At 32.5% G+C, this 19,315-nt stretch overlaps 1 protein-coding gene across 3 annotated transcripts in view; it reads right to left on the bottom strand.

The window, feature by feature from the left end:
* Positions 1-18,239, bottom strand: part of Nord (neuron derived neurotrophic factor nord) — a 35,742-nt gene extending 17,503 nt beyond the window's left edge. For 2 of the 3 annotated variants that reach the window (XM_076321201.1, XM_076321200.1), the window contains exons 1-2: positions 17,861-18,239; positions 3,452-3,582 (exon numbers count right to left, since the gene is read on the bottom strand). In XM_076321201.1, the coding sequence (XP_076177316.1) occupies positions 3,452-3,582; positions 17,861-18,150 (421 nt within the window). In that variant the 5' untranslated portion in view covers positions 18,151-18,239. Of the gene's footprint in view, positions 1-3,451; positions 3,583-4,359; positions 4,576-17,860 lie in introns of all 3 variants that reach the window. The other variant, XM_076321203.1, reaches the window with a different exon arrangement.
* Positions 18,240-19,315: the final 1,076 nt, after the last annotated feature.

The raw sequence follows: 19,315 nt of genomic DNA, 5'->3' as shown, positions 1-19,315 counted from the left end.
AATAATGCAGTCGAAAAAGTTTTAAATAAAGGTTGCAAAAATATTACGTACTATTAAGATACATTTTAACTCATTATTTTTCCTATACATTAGAGTTTGTAAGCATTGGCTACGGTATGACTTTATCTGTTTTAATTGGTTTTACCTGATAATGTAAAACAAATTAACAATTAAGCAATACCATTGTCAATGTTTACGAATACCAACACAAGTAGAATAATGAACAGACATTGGCTAAGTTGCATTGCAAAAAAGCAGAAAGATTTAATTTGGAAGTAATTGCGAGTCATTTTAGTCAATCATCGTAAGGTCTGAATAGGTCCACGTTCTACTTACTACCATATTCCCCTTACTCTGGGATTAATCTCTCTTTCTTTCTGCAATACTTAATTGCATCCGTACCCGAAGGAATCTATTTTCTCGAAAACTTTTATTCGAAATTTTCGATTAATTTTTATACAAAGAATCATCTTCTACTCGATTTTATCAACCGTTCTCACCGACTGTGTACAAAATAACCGAATAAAAAATGATACTTTTATGGAGATCTTTCGTATGATCACATAAAATCTGTGTTTCATACAAAAAAATATAGTTATAAATTTTTCAGTAAAAAATTATTTATATTAAGTACCTTTAGATTTCATCTAAAATAATTCTATTTAATACATACTGTTCAAAGCGCTATTATTCTTTTCGTGCAGGTAATTGCATGCCAAACCACTCACAAAAGACATTTGTTTTGATTTTGAAACTTTTAATAGCACTTTTGCGCCATTAGAAGCTTCAATTTATGATGCGGATTGATTCATGACATTTTTTTTATTTGTAACCAGTTAAATACTCACCGTTAACTCGTAGTTTTCATTGAACAGTGGACACTTGAATGTTTTCAACAATAAGTGGCATTGACAAAGTGTAAATTTTTAATGTTTATACTTATTTACCATATTATAAGAAATATTTATTGCAAAGGGTTACTATTAATTCTTGTCCGAGACCTTGTAGGAGATACATATCCTACATAATAATAGCACGTACGCGTTGATGTAGCATTAACATTATTTTCGAAAATTGGCGCCTACAGATGGCGAAGGAACATTTCTTTAAAATAAGTGTAAAAAAATTGTTAAAATATTTTTATCCGGTAATATTTCATTTGGTTACACTAAAAAATGTGCGATTTAACGTTGGATGATCCATTCTCGAATTTGTTTGAACATTTGAAAGAATACCTATGATCCATTTAAAGAACATCATAAGAAACGTTTGAATAGAAGAAAAAGTAACGAGAATAATATAAAAAGATTAAATAATGGTCAGTATAGTATCTTTTCACAGTAATTGAGCTCTTTACTGTTCTGTGTATGAGAGTATTTAAGTATGGTAATTAAAAAATCAATACATTATAAAGCATATTTATGTTTATATTAGTATTTACATCATTGTTTGTTAGATACCTACTGCATTATTCTTTCTTACAAATCGTTAAATATATCGAAAATATATCGCATAGAATGAAAATATATCGCAGAGCGTGCATTCACTTTGTACTTTTACATGCAGAATAACGAGAGGAACCATTTCATATGGAAAACCAAGAAATGATTATGTTTAAAATGAAAAAATGAGTGTATAGAATGTTAGCTTTTGCTAAGTAGTCCAATCGAATTCTTTAACTTTTCGTTATCGAATGAAATTCAAAAAGAATTACTTAATTTATTATAATACATTCATTTAAAAGTTGAAGTGGGCTTAGTTTGTTCAAAATTTCCGCTCAAGTGTATCAGAGTACGAGAAAATATAATTTCGATAATATTTTCGCTTATGAAAAATAATTACTGGATCAAAGAAATTGGCAACTCTTTTATAATTTGGCTTCAAATCGAGCACGTTTAAAATGTATGCATTTACAATATATTTCTTTCTTATTGTAAAATATTTGTCACTAAATTACTATTATACCAAGATATCTTTTTCTATATTAAGTTTGTGCAGAATTCTCCATAAACAGGAGACTTGAAACGATTAATCGTGTCTAAGACAGTATCTGCTAGAGAAGCTTTATTAAAGACTGCGACCAATAAATCCGAGCTAAAATGTAGTAATATTACTTCACATAATAAAAATGAATACTACTTAAATTATTCGTTCTAGTGAATAATAATTATCGGTGTAAAGAAACTGACAAATAATATTATGTTTTATCGTTAACACGTTCGCTACCGTCCTTTGGTTGGGAAACCGTTCGTCACAAACCACGTTACTATTGTAGTAATTTTATTTAATGTAGTGCATGTATTAAACAAGTCAACTGACAATATTTAATAATATGGCACTGGTCTATAATTAAGAACTTCATTTGTTTATGTAGACATCGTGTAGGACCGATGGTTCTTTATATTCCTAAAAATTTATACAAAGTCCTAAAGAACTTTTATGTTTGTAGATTAGAACTTTGAAATATTTTGTAACTATATATTTATTAAGTATTTAATTTTATTTGTAGATACGAAATTCGATTAGTATACGATATAATAATGAACCTATTAGTTGATAAATATATAATTTTTTAAATCACTATAATAGGTTGTTTTTATCGAACGACAAAAGTTATTAAACAAGCTAGTATGTTTTCCAAAATATACACGTTCATATTTTTAGCGAGATATGTGACATTGTGTCACATTTTTACAAAATTTTTTAATATTTGACTTTCTGGAAGACAGCAGAATTCTTATTTCTCAAATATTTTGTTTTAGGTGTAACCTATAGGTCATTTCATGTCCACGCAAAGACTTTTTGGTATAATACTTTAGATTTGACTGAAAGTTGGAAATGTAAATTTAAGCGATATTTAATTGTATTTTAAATTATTCATTTTATAACTCTTTGAAAAATAGTGCTAATAACTGTAGAAAATTTAGAAGTAGAAAAGACATTGAGAACATAATCCTATTCGTTTTGCTTAAAACTCAATTTTCAAAAAAATATGATACTTCAAAATTAATTGAAATTAACGTTGTGTCGAATTAATTTTCAACCATCACTATTTTTGACAATAGATTCGTGAACGGGCCAATAAAGCTCTAGCCTAAAATTATTTCAACTTCCGTTGGGGAAGAAAACAAATTTTAATCTATACATTTTATATTAGACTCGTTGTTGCGAGTAATCAAAATGATGGGGTAACTTGCAGAAGGATCATATGAAGCAGTAGTAGTCTCGGTTCAAATTTTGGTTTATATCTTTAAAACAGTACGTAATTAGAGATATTAAAAAATTGCAATAATTTCTTTCGTCTATCTTAAACATTGGACATTGTTCTAGTCTTGTTACTTCTCCTGCGGTGATGTGATATGTATATACATACGTAAGTGTGTGACACGTAGTAGCGAACATGTTAAAATATTTAATCAGTGTCACGTTATGCTCCATTGGTATTTCTTACATTTCGATCCTTCCGTTTCTTCGGTGTTTTCCGGTGGTTCGACGTAACTGACAGTCCATGATATTGGTCCACTGCAAGGGCTAACGAGTAACGTGAGAGGCGGGCCTTCGCGTGGACTCAGGTAATAGAACCTGCAATAATTTTATCTGCATCCAGTATGATATTGATGCTCGATATATATTAAGCGTAATCAAACACGACACTTCAGTTGCATGAAATACTATACACCATTATCTATTGGTATAAACAGTCGCTTTATAAAAATGATGTTTAAATCAACATTTTAGTGGAATAATTGTTTTGCAAGTGAGGCGATGATATTAGATTCGGGTTCACTGTGCAGCATATTGGATGTTTGGTTCGTCCCTCGACAGGAAAACAAGAGATACGACATGTTTTAATTTTTGGTGACAATTTTAAAAAATATTTAGTACATATAATAAAACCAGGTTTTAAAACGATGTGTACTTTACTGAACGATAAAGTCAGTTTAGTAGCTGTTAATTATTTTGAGTCATGTATATCACACTGTTACAGAAATTAGTATAGGAAAAAAGTCTAAATAATTTTATATGTACATAATATATATATATAACTAGTTGTTTACACTAGCTATGTTACATTTTTAAAGGCAATAAACGTACTGAAGTTGTTAAATTTTGAAATAAATGTAAATTCACTCATGCAATTTTATAATCGTCTAAGACAGTATTTCTAAAACTGTGGTCTGCAGAACTTTCAGAAGAAACAAAGAAGCGTATACATAGTGAAATTAAAAAAATGCTTCCTGTAGTATGGCTTAAAAATTTGTGATGCCGCTTTAGACTACAAACTTGTATGAACGTGCCTTTTCTTTATTAGTTTTATTAAATTCTAAATACAGGAACAAATGAAATGTGGCACCAGACCTGAGACTACTTCCCAGAGTTGAACCTAACATCCTCCATTTAATTTCTGAGAAGCAGTATCATCCATCTCGTTAAATTTAGGTTCATTGAGTTTTTGTTCTAGTTTTATCAACATTGTTTTGCACTTATAACACATTTATCACTTTTCATTCTGTTACAAGTAATAAAATGTAGCACATTTTATTGGATTTTTTCGTTGCAGTGATACAGTTTCACCTGAAAGCAAAGTAATATGTACGTTTATAATGAATCCCAATACTATTTGATATTATTTTTATTATTTTTATAACAAATCCCAACAAGACCCCTGTGAGCCCATTATTTTTTGCCATATTCATTCTTGGTCGTTGCTTAATTCAATAAAAGTGATAAAAAAATATATACATTTTTTAAAGATAAACAGTTTTAAAATAAATTATAAAAAGGATTAATTTTTATTCAACTTTTTAAAAGTAAAATAAATGATCTTAACTGTTATAAATCTAATATGACATATTTAATATACTGAATGTAGTTTTATTAATGCATATATTTAACTTCATTACAGGTACCAGAAACATTAATTAATTTAGTATGACTTTCTCAGTAATAAAAGTTGTATAAACTTTTATAACGTGCATTGACTAAATAATCATCTAAGATATTAATTGATTGATTGATAAATTTTATTCGATAAACTCAACCAAGCAGTAAGTATTTATAATTTTTTTAATTTTTACAAAATCGATAACATTTAAGATGTCGAAGAATTTAATGGTTTTGGTTAGAATGAACAATGAAAATAATCGGTATTTGTAATAAAATTTCCAAATGACATTTTGGCTGTATTCCAACTCTGATACCATTCTAACGTAAATCTGTTTCCTATATTACACATGTTCTAATGAAATAACGGTAATTTATAAGTATTTCATATAAAGATATTAAATAAATTTACAGTACTGTATATTGACTAAAAATTGCTATAATTAATTTTGCCATTAACAGTTTCAGCTGTAATTATATAGGGTATTAATAATGAAAAGAGTGACCAAAATAAGTATTTTTAAAATTGTTTTATACAGGGTAATTGATAAGTGGTGGTACCATAGGTCGGAGGATGATTCTACATAAAAAAATAAGTCACAAACAAAAAAAAATGCCTTTTTTGGCATTTTGATCTTTTTGCATTTTGGAGACTTGATTATCGAAAAAATTAACTGTAAATGTTCGCTAGGTATAGGTATACTTAATTATGTTTTTATTTAACAGATCTCGCTGTAAATTATTGTCTCCGTTTAAGTTTGTGATTATTATACTAGTAATTAAGAATATACAAGAAAATAGAATACCTACGTACGATGAATTTCATTATTAAAGAAACTGTTTGAAATACTGTTAAATACTGACTGTTCATAACTAAAAAAGTAAAATATTACAATTGTTGCAAAGTAATTCGTGACATTGGTGGTGTTTATAAACATAAACATGACTGGAGACAATAATTAACCACAAGATCTATCAAGTAAAGACATAGTGAAGTGCACATGAACTCTGCGAATATTTAATGTCGATATTCTCGAAAACCGAGTCTCATATGAAAAAATTTAATTCTATATTTTCGATTTATTTCTTTTATATAGAATTATGTTTTGATCGGTTGTACCATTAATTATCGACCATTATCGATCATTTTAATAATTAAAAATGGAATTATTAACGATGAGGTTAATCATAGAATCATAGAATCCTTGACTCAATATATAATAATTTATTTACCCTTTAATATCTTTATTTGAAATTCATATAAATTGTTCCTCTTTTGGTAATCTACCGATGTCTTTATTTTTTCTTCTATATTTTCCCTGAACTTAAAATTTTCATTTTTTTTAGAAAAAATAACTTTATATTTTTTGTTTATATTCACTGCGTGCCAAGATAATTTCGTAAAAATGTCATTGGAGATCAACATAATTGTCTATATGGTCTTGGCACTAATGTTTTGTAAGTTTCCATCCATAAATTACGTCCGTTTGTTTTGTAACCACAGATTTATTTTCTCGAATCGAGCGTAGCCCGCGGTTTGTAAGGAGCCATACTATTAAACCTCCATTTTATTAGCACTCTGTATGACACATATTTCTAGCTAATAATACCAGCCATTCAAACGTAAATAACGTGGCCCACCAAGAAACGTTGGTGCCGTTCATACACGAACGACGCGACATTCAATGTATTAATACCGAGGCATTAATACATTGTATTAATACAATGTATTAATAATTGTACTCATTTATTTTTAACAAAGATGATTAATTATGTACAAAAAGTGATTACCTATAAAACGATGATATATATAAAACATCTATTCGTGTCTTGATAATGGAACAAAAGGATTAAAAATTAATGATATTGCGACCGTCTCTTCTAATGTTAATGGATTTATATATACAGTATGTTTCGAAAATAAGTGAACTTTACGAGTAAATTTTACTTGTTGAAATGATTCAAAAATACCATAAAAATATAGACACGTTAAAAATGTTTTCTTTTCGAATTATCTAGTCCTTTAGAGTTGTATGTAATTATATCTAAGGATGTGCTTGAAGCGGATTCCTAGAGCAAGTGATCACTTCTAATTTAACCCATATTATGATTTTAAACTTAATTCAGTATGTAACGATGATTACAAAACACGTTGCTCTTCTGTCTGACGAATATCAATCAATTTTATATTCTATTTTAATATTAGACTATTTCCACTAATGTATAATTTCCAAGTGTAAATTGAAAACGAAAGCGCTTGCAGACAATTGAACATGACATTTTAATTAACTAAAACGATTCGAATGTATTGCCGAATATTCGTTATTTATTTTAGAAACAACTTATACATGGTAGTAGAAAACAGATGGATTAAACTATTTACGAAATTTTGTTTAAAGTTTAAGAAAATTAAAAATTTACGAGCAAGTATTGTGTTTAAACATCGAAATGTGCAATTTTGTTAACTCCAATGCCAATTTTAATTATACAATAATCATTATTTTATTGAGCATTTACATAATCCTTTCGAATTTGGAATGTAGGTCAAGCGTTCGGTCCGATTTGTTAACTATTAATTTGCTTGGGGAACACATCATTCTCGAGTATTATATTTTAATTAGAAAAGAGTAAAATTTTCAATGAAATAGCTTAAACTGGATCGTCGCATATGTCAGACCAGTTTCGTAATTTTAAATTTAGGAAAAATTTGTCTTGTTCGATTGGTAGTAAACGTTATCTACAGCGTTAAGTAGATCATGAAGCTACACAATTTGTTTCAGTAGTCATTATTTACAGTGTCCAGAGCTAACCGCGGGTATTTTTATTTTAATCCGTCTAAGGTTGTAAAGTTCAGAATTGATTCGTTTGAACTTATCATCCGCCAATTTAATATTGAATCATTAATTCAATTCCGTTAACAATTTTGTGTTTGCGTGTACTTGTACTTTGAAAGTGTATCTTAATCTATATTTATTTGTGACTCTAATATTTTAATCGCACGTATGTATCGACCTTAAACGGATTGGTTTCTATTCCTCATGATGATCGAAGATAGAATGTATTTACCCCCCGAATCAAACCTTCCGCGTCGATCATACTGCGAATACGGAGAAGAATATTTTGGAGGGTAATTCGTATGCGATTGGCCCTTCAATTTCTGCAACAGGAAGTTTTTCTCCAGGATGAGCGTAAGGTTAATTAAAGGAGAGTCAATTCCAAGAACCGACCACGCAATTGTTGGAATTGATTCGCCAGGGTAGCGTTGAAACCGTGAAACAATACTGGTTTCTTTTCCAGCGCGAATGACCTGATTATTTGACTGGCTCATCTCTTTGCAAGGGAGGAAACACACAGTTAACAGTTAGTTTTGCGTTAGTTGACAGTCAAATATTTATCGAAAGATCCGCAACTACTCAGCTGTAGACGAAAGTCAGAAACTTTAAGAATTCTTCTAGTCTAATCCATCGTTAGGTTCAATAGGTCTAACAATTAGGCATAAATTTCTAACGTTTTGGTAAAATTGCCTAGTTTCGACTGTGATCTATTATCTGCATTTAGATCGGCTCGTTGCAGGCATTTCCTTTTTTCTAAACAAAAATTTGATAGCTTTTACCATTTATCGAGTGGTCCAACTTAGAATAGTTGACGCCATTTTGTACCAATAGAAAAACCCAGTTACTTCGGTCAATTACATGTACTCGATTTATAAATTTTTCCATGTCGAACGAATTGCACAAAATTCAATTACCTAGTTTAGGTCCCTCCTTACTAATCCCTAATAAAAATTAAATTCTTCAAAGTGGTCCAAATTCAATAACATTCCCCTGTATTTGTAGCAAAAAGCTTAAACTCTGTAAACACCAAAATGTTCCAAACTTTTTACCGATGGTGTATATTGCTATTTGAACAGTGTCAATGCGATTCATTCGTTTGCCAAGAATGAAAAACGTATTGCAAATCCAAGTTGACGCAAGTACGGATCGTTACTGTGGAGTTGAAATCGTAATGACGAAATAAGGGTCGCGCGCTGTCACGTTTGCCAAGGATCATCTTCTGAAACAGTGTCCCGGATCTAAATCGAAATAATTACCCGATAACCGTATAATCTTGGAATCAGCCGACGTGCACGCGCGCATGGAGATAGGAGTCAAGACACAAATGCAGTGCGCCGTTTATATTTAGTCATAATGTGTGATCGTGCCCGTGCAAAAGTCCCCCTTTAAAGATCGCACCGGTTAAGTTTACGCCTCGGCATAGCGGTCGGTGCGTCTTTCTCGCGCGCACCGCCACTCTCGCTCTCACTTTCGCTATCTTATCCCCCCCTCCTCGCTCCAGCCATCCCCTAGGACGTCGTCGCGGCTCATCCCGTTAGCATCGTACGAGAGAGCGTCGGGACGCCGCACGTGCTTTTCGCTCACGGGCTGGCACTGAAACGGCTATTGTAAAATTAGCGTCTACACACAATGTCGGCGTCGCGGCGTCTGGGGTCGCGCAGCCACGACCCCCGTCGTCTAATTTTGGCGGCCGGCTTGTCCCACGGCAAACTCGAATTGATTCTGTCATTCGGCCCGCGAGGCCGTTTCGCGACTTTCGTCGAAATCCGGCGCCGATAGCGCAGCCTATTACGCGCAGCGTCGCCACGGCCTATTTGCGCGGCTTGGTCGAGAACACCGTTTCCAAAACTTGTTTAATCGCGGAACACTTCTCCTTTCGTCGTATATTGCACCTTTACATTCTTTTGTGATTATCGAAATTGTCAGAATGGAAAGCACTTTGTTTTTATCTATTTATTTATTTTTATTCAACATTTTCGTTGCACGTGTAATAGGTTGTTCGATAAGTTCTGTCGCGTTTCTCCATTGTAAAAAGAAAACAGTACGACACTTCAATTTTGAACAAGTGTACATATAATGAGTCGACAGATCTATCGTAAGAAACTTCACACTTGTTCGTCGAACGGTAGCACCATTTTTAGAAAAATAAAACGACGAACTTAGCTCCATTTCTTATCGGACGACAAAACTTATTCAGCAACCTATTATGCGAAGATGTACGCATACGTGTGATAAGGAAACAAAGTATGCTGAAAATCTTGCGAAAGAGGCGCGATTCAGCTAAAATACTGTTACCGATCTAACTTCGATTCGAGCGTATGTTATCTTAAAAAATAATATCGAGAGAAATATGTACGTACATGTAAAAATGGAAAAAAGGAGCTAGGAATTGAAATTGTATTTTATTTGAGAAAAATTATATACGTATTTGCATAATATGTAACACAATGATGGAAATTTTGATTTTTAAAAGAAAAAAATAAGTCGGATTTCGTTATCAGTTCATTATTAGACTATTTTCTCATATATGTTATTGCAATACATACAGCATATGCAAAGCCCGCCAAATGTGTTCCGTAGTCTATTTCATTATTATTCTATGTTAGCAGAGATGGATAACATTGTTTTCAAATAACAAACGACGAAGAAAAATTTTGTACAGCGATTTATAAGAACTTCTATTCGATTGAACAATTATTCGGGTACTTTATTCGTTCAACGTGTAACATAATTTAATTGTATCATTCGGATTATAATTTTTATTCAACAAATAAAGCATCGAAAGTTTATCTTTTATTTGTTATTTGAAACTTTGACCTACATGAGAAATTTTCTCGTCTCTATACATCGGTGTATGGATAACCGAAACAAATAATATTAAGTACTATAACCATATGAAACTGGTGTATATGAAAAAGTTCAAAATTATTTATTTTGTTTCATATTTTCAATCATTGATTATGATTTGTCATGAAATATTAATGTGCCTCTAAAGAAAACACAGGCTAAATCCAGCGCCCAAGAAAATGTTCTCGTTCTTCCGCTGTAAATTACGATTAGGCTGGGTACAGACAGGTGTAATGCTACACTTAATGCAACATGCGATATAAACGATTCACGAGTTTCGTGTTGTGCGTAATATTTAGCGAACGGTTCAGAAAAGTGTAATTTTCTTTGCGAACACAAAGGAATTTGTACTCAATGTTTGGACGTGTTTTTGTTGAAAATTTGCCGCGCGTTAACGTTCAAGTTAACGAATAGAGTGAAATTACTAATTTTAATGAGAAAAATGTGTGTCAACGTCGATACGTTATCAAAGAGACAGTCTGGTAATTTGATGTAAAATTAATACAGGCGAAAACCTTACGATACTTCCCGACGAAAAAATGTGGTTTAAGTATACATTGAACAAATGTTTATTAAATTTCTTTTCCATTAGATAAAGTGCAGAAAAAATGTATATATAACTTTTTTACGTAAAGTTTAATTCTCTTTAAGATTTATTTGAAACATTTTTTCCGCGTTTACAAATAACGTTTATAAATATACATTTCGTAAAAGTCAGAAAATTACAAGAAGTAAGACTATTGTTCTCTATAAATTGATTTTGCTCAAAATCAAATCAGACCTTAATATGAGAATATAATATTCAAATCTAAAGTATCATCGATTAAAATTTTATATATATATATATATATATATATATATATATATATATATATATATATATAAATCTACAGACACATATACAAAAAATTCTTTTCATTGTTAGATTTCTTTTCGTTAGCATTTTTAAAAAATATAGTCTTTGAAATGTATCATAAATTTTATTGAAAAATTCAAAAAATTAACAAATCTGGAGAATATTTAAGCGAATCTTTTGTCAGTGTATATAAATATCATGGTGCCTCAAAAATTTTAAACATAGTTTTTCTCTGAACGCAAAAATGTAAAAAGCAATTAAATCCATTTACGAAGATCTTACGGTAGATGATTTACTCAAATAATATCTCGGAGAATTCTCTCCAAGTAATAATGAAAATTTAAATTGGATAATCTGACAATTCGCTGCGAACATACACACTGTGATTCTAGAATAATTGAAATTGCGACTGTTTCGGCTTCTTGTATCTTCAATGAAGGTTTCGAGTAAATTTTACAAATAATGATGGCCATGGGCGTGGCGATAGTCAAGGAACCGTATAATTATGTTCGACATCACGACGAACGCCGACCACTGAAAGACTGTAGCGATGTCATTATAAAAAAGACAAACGGAGAGCTGAGTCCGGAGGAACAGGAAGAGAATAAATTTTTTTAAATGACAAAATGTGTACCGAGTGGACGTCGTATCTCTGGTTGATCATAAATTGATCACGAGTAAAAATAAAATTCAACAATAGGCTCTTTCCTCTTTTTTAAATTTCAGTAGCATTTTTTCAATTATATGCACTATATTATATGCGCTCAATACTTAAAAAATTACACGATCGGTAGATTTGAAATGTAAATATTTTTGAGAAAAATACATGTATCTAAACAGTTATGTGTTACTATCAATTTAAAATGTTGAACATTCTGTAGCTAACTTAAGAGAAAAGAAAAAGGAAGTCAGGAAATTGAATATTTCTGATCAAGGCGATATCATTTTCTTAATTTTTGAAATATTTTCTTCACGATGGTTTATTCAATGGTTAGAAACTAATTTATATAATAATAATTTTACCGTTTGGAAAACAGATATGTATGTATGTCACTAAAGTGCTCTAGTGAACTTTACTAATTTTTATTCTTAACCGATTATTTCTTCGTAGAAACGAAATTATACGAGTAAAATCCCTCCATTTTAGGTCAAAAATACGAGATTACCCTTGTGCAAATGATTTTAAATGATTTGTGACAGGGATTTGGACTCAATACAGTACTTAATGCATCGATTGCCATTTCATACATATACACTATCGGTTATAAGTATTTGATTATTTGTTACAGGTACGTTTGATAAAAGAGTAAAAGCTTTATGATTATCTTTAAGATGTTAATAGTACGTGTAATTTTATTATCTTTATTAAAGTAAATATTTGTAATAAAAATACATGTAAGTCGAAAGGTGCGATTACATTTATTTAGTAAATAGAAATAAAATTTTATTGTATTGGACACATCACCAAATGCTTTTGAGCAATAATGTATGTATGGTACCGATGTTTCGGTTACTGCGAGGTTATTTCTTAAACTATGATACTCAAGTATGAATAACACTACGTAGAAATTCAGCTTGTGTTTGAAAGTATGGTTTCTGCAGAAATTTCTGGTAAAGTTGGTCATAACAAAGGTATTGCGTTAAAAGTATACATTATGAAGACATCCAGAGCTGCTTCTAGAGAAAATTGTTTGAAATTGACTTGGCAGACAACGTGTTAAGGAAAACGTACAGAACTCGGAGTTGGACAGTAATTGATTAATAAATGTAAAAGTGGTAATTAGAATCATTAATTAATGAATCGCCGCAAAGATTAATTAGTAATAGTAACGAATAAACTATTATACATTTTCAATCAGTAAATATAAATCAATAATTTGTAATAATTCGATGAAACAATAGTTTAGCTTTGCCGAATGTTTTCGTCTTAATATTTTTATTATTAACGTACTGGTTTAATTGGAATAAAAAAAAAAAGTAATTGTTTCGTGATTAATGATTAATGAATCAATTATTTTAATTAGTATTAACGATGACATACATTTGACATTGGTTCGATCAAACGGTAATTACAATTCTTAATCATTAATCAGATTACATTTTGCCTGACATTGAGACTAAATGATTCTAGCATTTGGTGACGGTCGAGTGTCGCAGAACTGATTTTTTAGTAAAGCTATGGCAGGAAGTTTCAGGAATACTATGCAAGCAATTGGATACCAAATAATAATCATCTTATTTTTTTTTTCCATAACTTCAAAATTGCACCAGTGAAGTTCAGATTATTCCAACAATAAGTATAAGTGAAAATTGTTCGAACGATGTCGTGTTTTGATTTTGTTTCAACGACGAAAATTTGATCAATCCATTGATAACATTCCTATGAAGATTTAATACAAGATGAAGAACAACTCGTAGTATTTTCCTTACTTGACAATTTGAATAAAAATTAATGACACAAATCAGAAATAGATAAACTTAAATAGATATTCATCTGAAAACAATTGAATTATTTCTAAAGAACGCCTTTATCTTAACAATAAACAAATAAATGCGTCGCTCTCACCACAAGCAAACTCCACTAAGGAGTTTATTTATTCCTGATTTATACAATTGAAGTTATATAAATAAATCATGAGAAAAGTCTCTGACGTAATATAACGCATTTACTTTTTCAATGTTCTGACCTAACACGAAAACCTTCTTCAGGAATAATTAAATAGTATTCCATTGCGAAACCATTTGTATAAATAAACGTTTTCTCATCGTGAACGATTCGTTTGTAGATTTCAATTGTTTCCAGCTAGATTTGTGAAACGTTCGTGACACGCGCATAAAGTTCGTGTTGCATTGTGTGATACATTACACGTTGCATTACACTTGTCCGTGCCTAGCCTTACTCGCGCAACTTACGGCGGCGACTGAACAGATTTAACGAGAATACTGCTATATTTCGTGATCGTGATCGTGATCGTAATCGTGCTCCGTGCCTTACTCTCTGGCTAAAAACGCAAATCTCGTGATTTTCATTGAGAGTTTAGTTTCTCTTGGCCTGTTCCGCGAAACCATCCGTTCCGCGACGCTTTCAACGGCAGACAAACGAGCACGCGCGTCATAGACACATCTGTCGTCATCGCACTCGTTTTTCTTTGCATTCTTGGATTCTATACCGTAGCCCCTTTTCGCGTTCAATGCCCAAATAGATAGATTTCTCATTTATTTATTTATTTAACCATCTTATTACTAGATTCTCTTGGGGATACAGTTTATAGACGAGGGAAACGAGAAGAATAAAATGTAATAAAATATAAACATTACGACGAAAAGGCGAGGTGGCTTAACATTTGTTGCGCAACGGACTATTCTTGCTAAATAATGTCTGCGATTAATCTAGGGAGCTGAATACTGTAATTAACTATTTTGGATATTTCTTTTGTTTTACTCTTTCTTCTAAGTATATTTTTCAAGTTTATTTTGTTCTTTCTAAAAGTATTTTTTGGAAATATTTAAAAATTCGTGGGATTTTGTAGTTTAACTTAATCTCATTTCAGACACTGTGTACATCATTAAAATTGCGGTATTCCAAGAGATATGTTAGGTTTAAGTGTCTTATGAGTATTAAATTGTTAGTTAACGTTGGAAATATTTCTTTTCAATAATATAGATGTAATACACTTTACAAAACTTGTCCGTACCATTATATGAATATTACGAACTTTTTTTGTTCACTTCCGATTCTTATATTATGTTAAATGAGTGAATGCAGGTTTTGTGTAAATAAATTATAGGTACGAGTTTTGAAAGTTAGTAGATTGTGAGTAATGTTATAATAATTGTGATGTTATAAATAATGTTAATATTCAAAGCCAATGTAATCTTTAGAAATACTTAATTTAGTATTCGTTAATTGTGAAATGATTATACTTTGCTGGTAATTGAATTAATAATACAAGTTGAATAGATTCAAGTGTTATTTATCATTATTGATTAATTTGAGAGATTATTGATTGATCAATGATCGTAATTATCGTGATTACTATTATTAATGAATTATAAAAGTAATCACAAAATAATCGATCATTGGCCAACTCTGGTACAAAGCATAATTGTCATATCAATTATTTAATACTTCTGAAACCATCAATTCCGTTAATTCTTAAAATTCATGTTCATAGATTATTTACATTCTGCACAGAATAATCTTCAATTGTACAACACGAAAAAGTTGAGTAAATTATATAAAATTGAAAATGCCTTGCTACGCTTAAAAAAGTTATATTCTTAGCTTCGCTTCTGAATTATTGATCGTTGCAATCGGGTCAATTATGTTTAATATTCAAGTAGCTCAATATCGTTCATCCTTGTTTCTATTTCGCAACTAGGACAAACGAATTTCATTTTCTACATTTTCAGACTAATTCGAATTCGCAAAAGCACTTAATAAGGTCATGCATATGTCGAAGGTTTAAATATATATACGTATATAAAGTTCAAGTTTAATACGTAGTTCAGTGTCTGAATGTTTGCAGCAAATGTGCAATTTGACTCGTGTATGAGTTTCGTGGAAACCATCTGATAGTAAAACTTTATGACGCGTAGCGTCGCGACGCATCGGACCATTAAGTGTCGTGGACCCATTGCGGGAAAGTAAAGAGTTTAACGACAATATCAGTGTACAAAATTTGTTGTTTCAGTATCTATTAACACTATTCTGATTCTATTATTTTTCAATCGACAATAATAAAATATTATTGGTGGTGATGTATTGCAAAAATTTTCCATATTATTATTAGCCGGATTTTACTACTTTTCGGTAAAATTTATACCGTTGCAAAATTCTATTTCGAAAAACTGTACCGAAGATTCGAAGTAATTAAATTGCGCGACGTTTTTCTTTATTTTAATTATTTCATTTAAATTTTTTCGTAATAACGTATTGATATTACAACAAATTATACGTACAATTACGTATTAGGTTTTGATAACGATATAGAATATAATACTTGCAAACTTTCTTATTAATACAAACCTTTCAGAAAAGTTTTTACAAGATAAAGAATAGATTATACGATCGTTGGATACACTATTATTAAACATATAATTATTGAAGAGAGAAACTGCACCCTATTTGTTTTAAAAATAATACAATCAAGTTTGATGAAAATTTACTAAACATAAAAGTATTTTCATTCTCTCTTTCAAAGGTATGTTACATGTTAGATAAATAAATTTGATATAATTTAAATAAAATTATAAAAACTGTAATATATCGCGTTATTTATGCTACACAATGAAACAACAATGTGTACATTATTATTAATTAATACTAATAAACATTCTGGGAAAAGGTTTGCCACTAAAGAAAAGCGTGCAGGAAATTCTTTGTTCGGTAGCGCATGAAATGCGCAGAGAATTATATCATTCGCCAGTAAAGTGAATCGAATTGTGTTTGTAAAATCTGTGCTATGGTTGTTGAAACGTGGCACGGGGTGCATGACGTTTCTGTATAAACGTTCGGACCTCCATGGACTCTGGTACACGTGCATGGTAAACAAGCTGTGTAGCACAAACGAAATTCGCACGAATTGTTTCTATAGTTCGGCAAAAAGTGAATGCACCTTTCTTACGTTTCGGTTAATTTTAGATCGAACTAAGTGTAGCTACGTGAGGGAAAAATTGCATTTCACTATTATTGAATCATTATTATAACAGTTCGTGGTATTGCCTCTGCATCGTTCGGACCACGACTTCGACTACAATAAAGATCACGTCGCTGTAATACAGTTATTAATGACTCAAAAACGTATAATTATTATACAAGATTACGTTGAATTTTTTCTACTCGTTACGAATGAGAAGTACAGCAATTTTTAATACGGTTTCTGTTTCAACGAGACAATAATAATGTTTACGTTACGATTAATTTTCTCGCGTGCAAATGATGCTTATCCAATTGAATCGACTGTTTCTAGGGTACGTGCATTAATCGTTGTAGTCCATTTCGATCCACGATAGTCGTAGATGCGATACGTTCTGGGAAATGTAATGCAGATATTTACATTCCTGTTACATCGTCTGACAATCCAAATAAATTGAACCGTAGTATCTGTGTCGCATTAACGCAAAGTAATTCAGCTTGTGACGTGGGCAGTGAAATATCGATTAGAAGAAAGAAAATGATAAATCTAACGATATTTGGTACGTCGACCAAATGGGTAGGAGATTGTACGCTTTGTCTGAAAGCCAAGTGGGTATGATTTGTGTAAAAAATTGATTCAATTTGAATAATATTTCCGAAGAGGATTCTCGGTGGAACGTTTCTGGAAGAGCAAACACGTTCGATCGAGTGAATTTTCACGGCGGTAGTTCGGGAACGAGTACCCTGGTTCCGATATAGACAAGGATGATAATCGAAGGGAATAGGGTAGCCAGTACTCACTGAGACACATTGCCGGGTCGAATGGTGGCTGGTATCTGGTACTCGGGGTGCAGCACCCCGGTCCTGTTGAATTCCTGCACTCTGGTCGGTTTCTCGGCGCCGAAGGGCCTCGGGCTGCCGATCGTCCTGTATCCCTGTTGCTGCGGTTGCTGCTGGGACAACTGTTGTAGCTGACGCAGCTGCAACTGTTGCTGCGACAGCCTCTCGCAGAATGCGCAACCGGTGCCTCTGCCCGCGAACACTGACACAAACGCGACGAGGAAACCGATTTCGATGCCATGACGGAGCATGACGGCCGCTAATTTTCAGCTGGTACGGGAAGGACTTCGGAGCGAAGGACGACGGTGACGCCGCGACGTCTGTCGTCCAGTGGCGAACGAGTTCGACTGTGTGCCGAACGGTAGACGATGCCAGTCAGCGAGCGAGGCTGCCGCTTGGGAAACCACGCTGAGACGAAACGAAATAACCCCTCTACGCTTTCTACCGAGGCGACTTCGTGTTTGCCACATCTTCTGGAAGGAACCCTCACTCCTCTCCTCGCTTCTACCTCCTTTCCCTTACTCTCAACCCTGCCTCGTCCCCCACGAGCGATCAAACCGTACGGCTCCGTTGTTATGTTTTGCCGTGCATGTGCTAGCGACCGACCACGTGTACGTGGGTGACCCTGATTCGAGGGAATTTTTGGAGAACGAACGGGTCCGCGGGGGCAACCGGCTGCGAACCGTTTGCGATTTAAAGGAAGTTCGCGGGACTGGTAACGAGCAGGGGTAGCCAGTGGCTTTCGCTTTTTCGACACGTGTCTCTCTCCTTACGATCCTGTCGATGTTCAACCTATTTGCATCAGGAAGCGGAATATTCCACGCGCGATCGCTGGCCCATATCACTCGCCGCGGATTAATATACGAGCGTCGAGTTACGTATCAACGTTACGAAAGCTCCTTTACCGGATCGAAAATCCTCTATTACTTTTTAGTACAGTTTCCTTGTATTTCGGTACATTCGTAATACACTTACGAAGGAAACGAACATCGTCGGATGAACATTTGAACAATGGATTGTACATTTCAGGAGCCTGAGACGCAAACTGTCATAAGTTTGCAGGTTTCGTTCGATTTTAAACGAATAAAGGAAACTTTCTACTTCTAGGACGAAAGGAATGGAAATATAGAAGCATCGATTTGTGAATTGAACGATAAATTATTAACTGGCTTCGGCCAACGGTATTTCTTAAATAATTTCCATAAATGAAAATAACCCCCCCCTTCGAGCGAGTTACAGATTTCAAATAAATTAAAAAGTCCTTTCGTTGGTTAAGGGACCACCGAGCGTTTGGGACCGCTGCAAATAAATAACTGTAAAGACAAATATTTCGGAAAGAATACTACATTTCATTTTGTTTTACGAAAGTATTAAAACATTAAGTTAAACGTTATATAGTAGTTATGTTACCAATTA

This window comes from Ptiloglossa arizonensis, chromosome 9 (genome assembly GCF_051014685.1).
Source record: "Ptiloglossa arizonensis isolate GNS036 chromosome 9, iyPtiAriz1_principal, whole genome shotgun sequence".
Lineage (NCBI taxonomy): Eukaryota > Metazoa > Arthropoda > Insecta > Hymenoptera > Colletidae > Ptiloglossa > Ptiloglossa arizonensis.
This window is presented reverse-complemented; position numbering and strand designations above follow the sequence as displayed.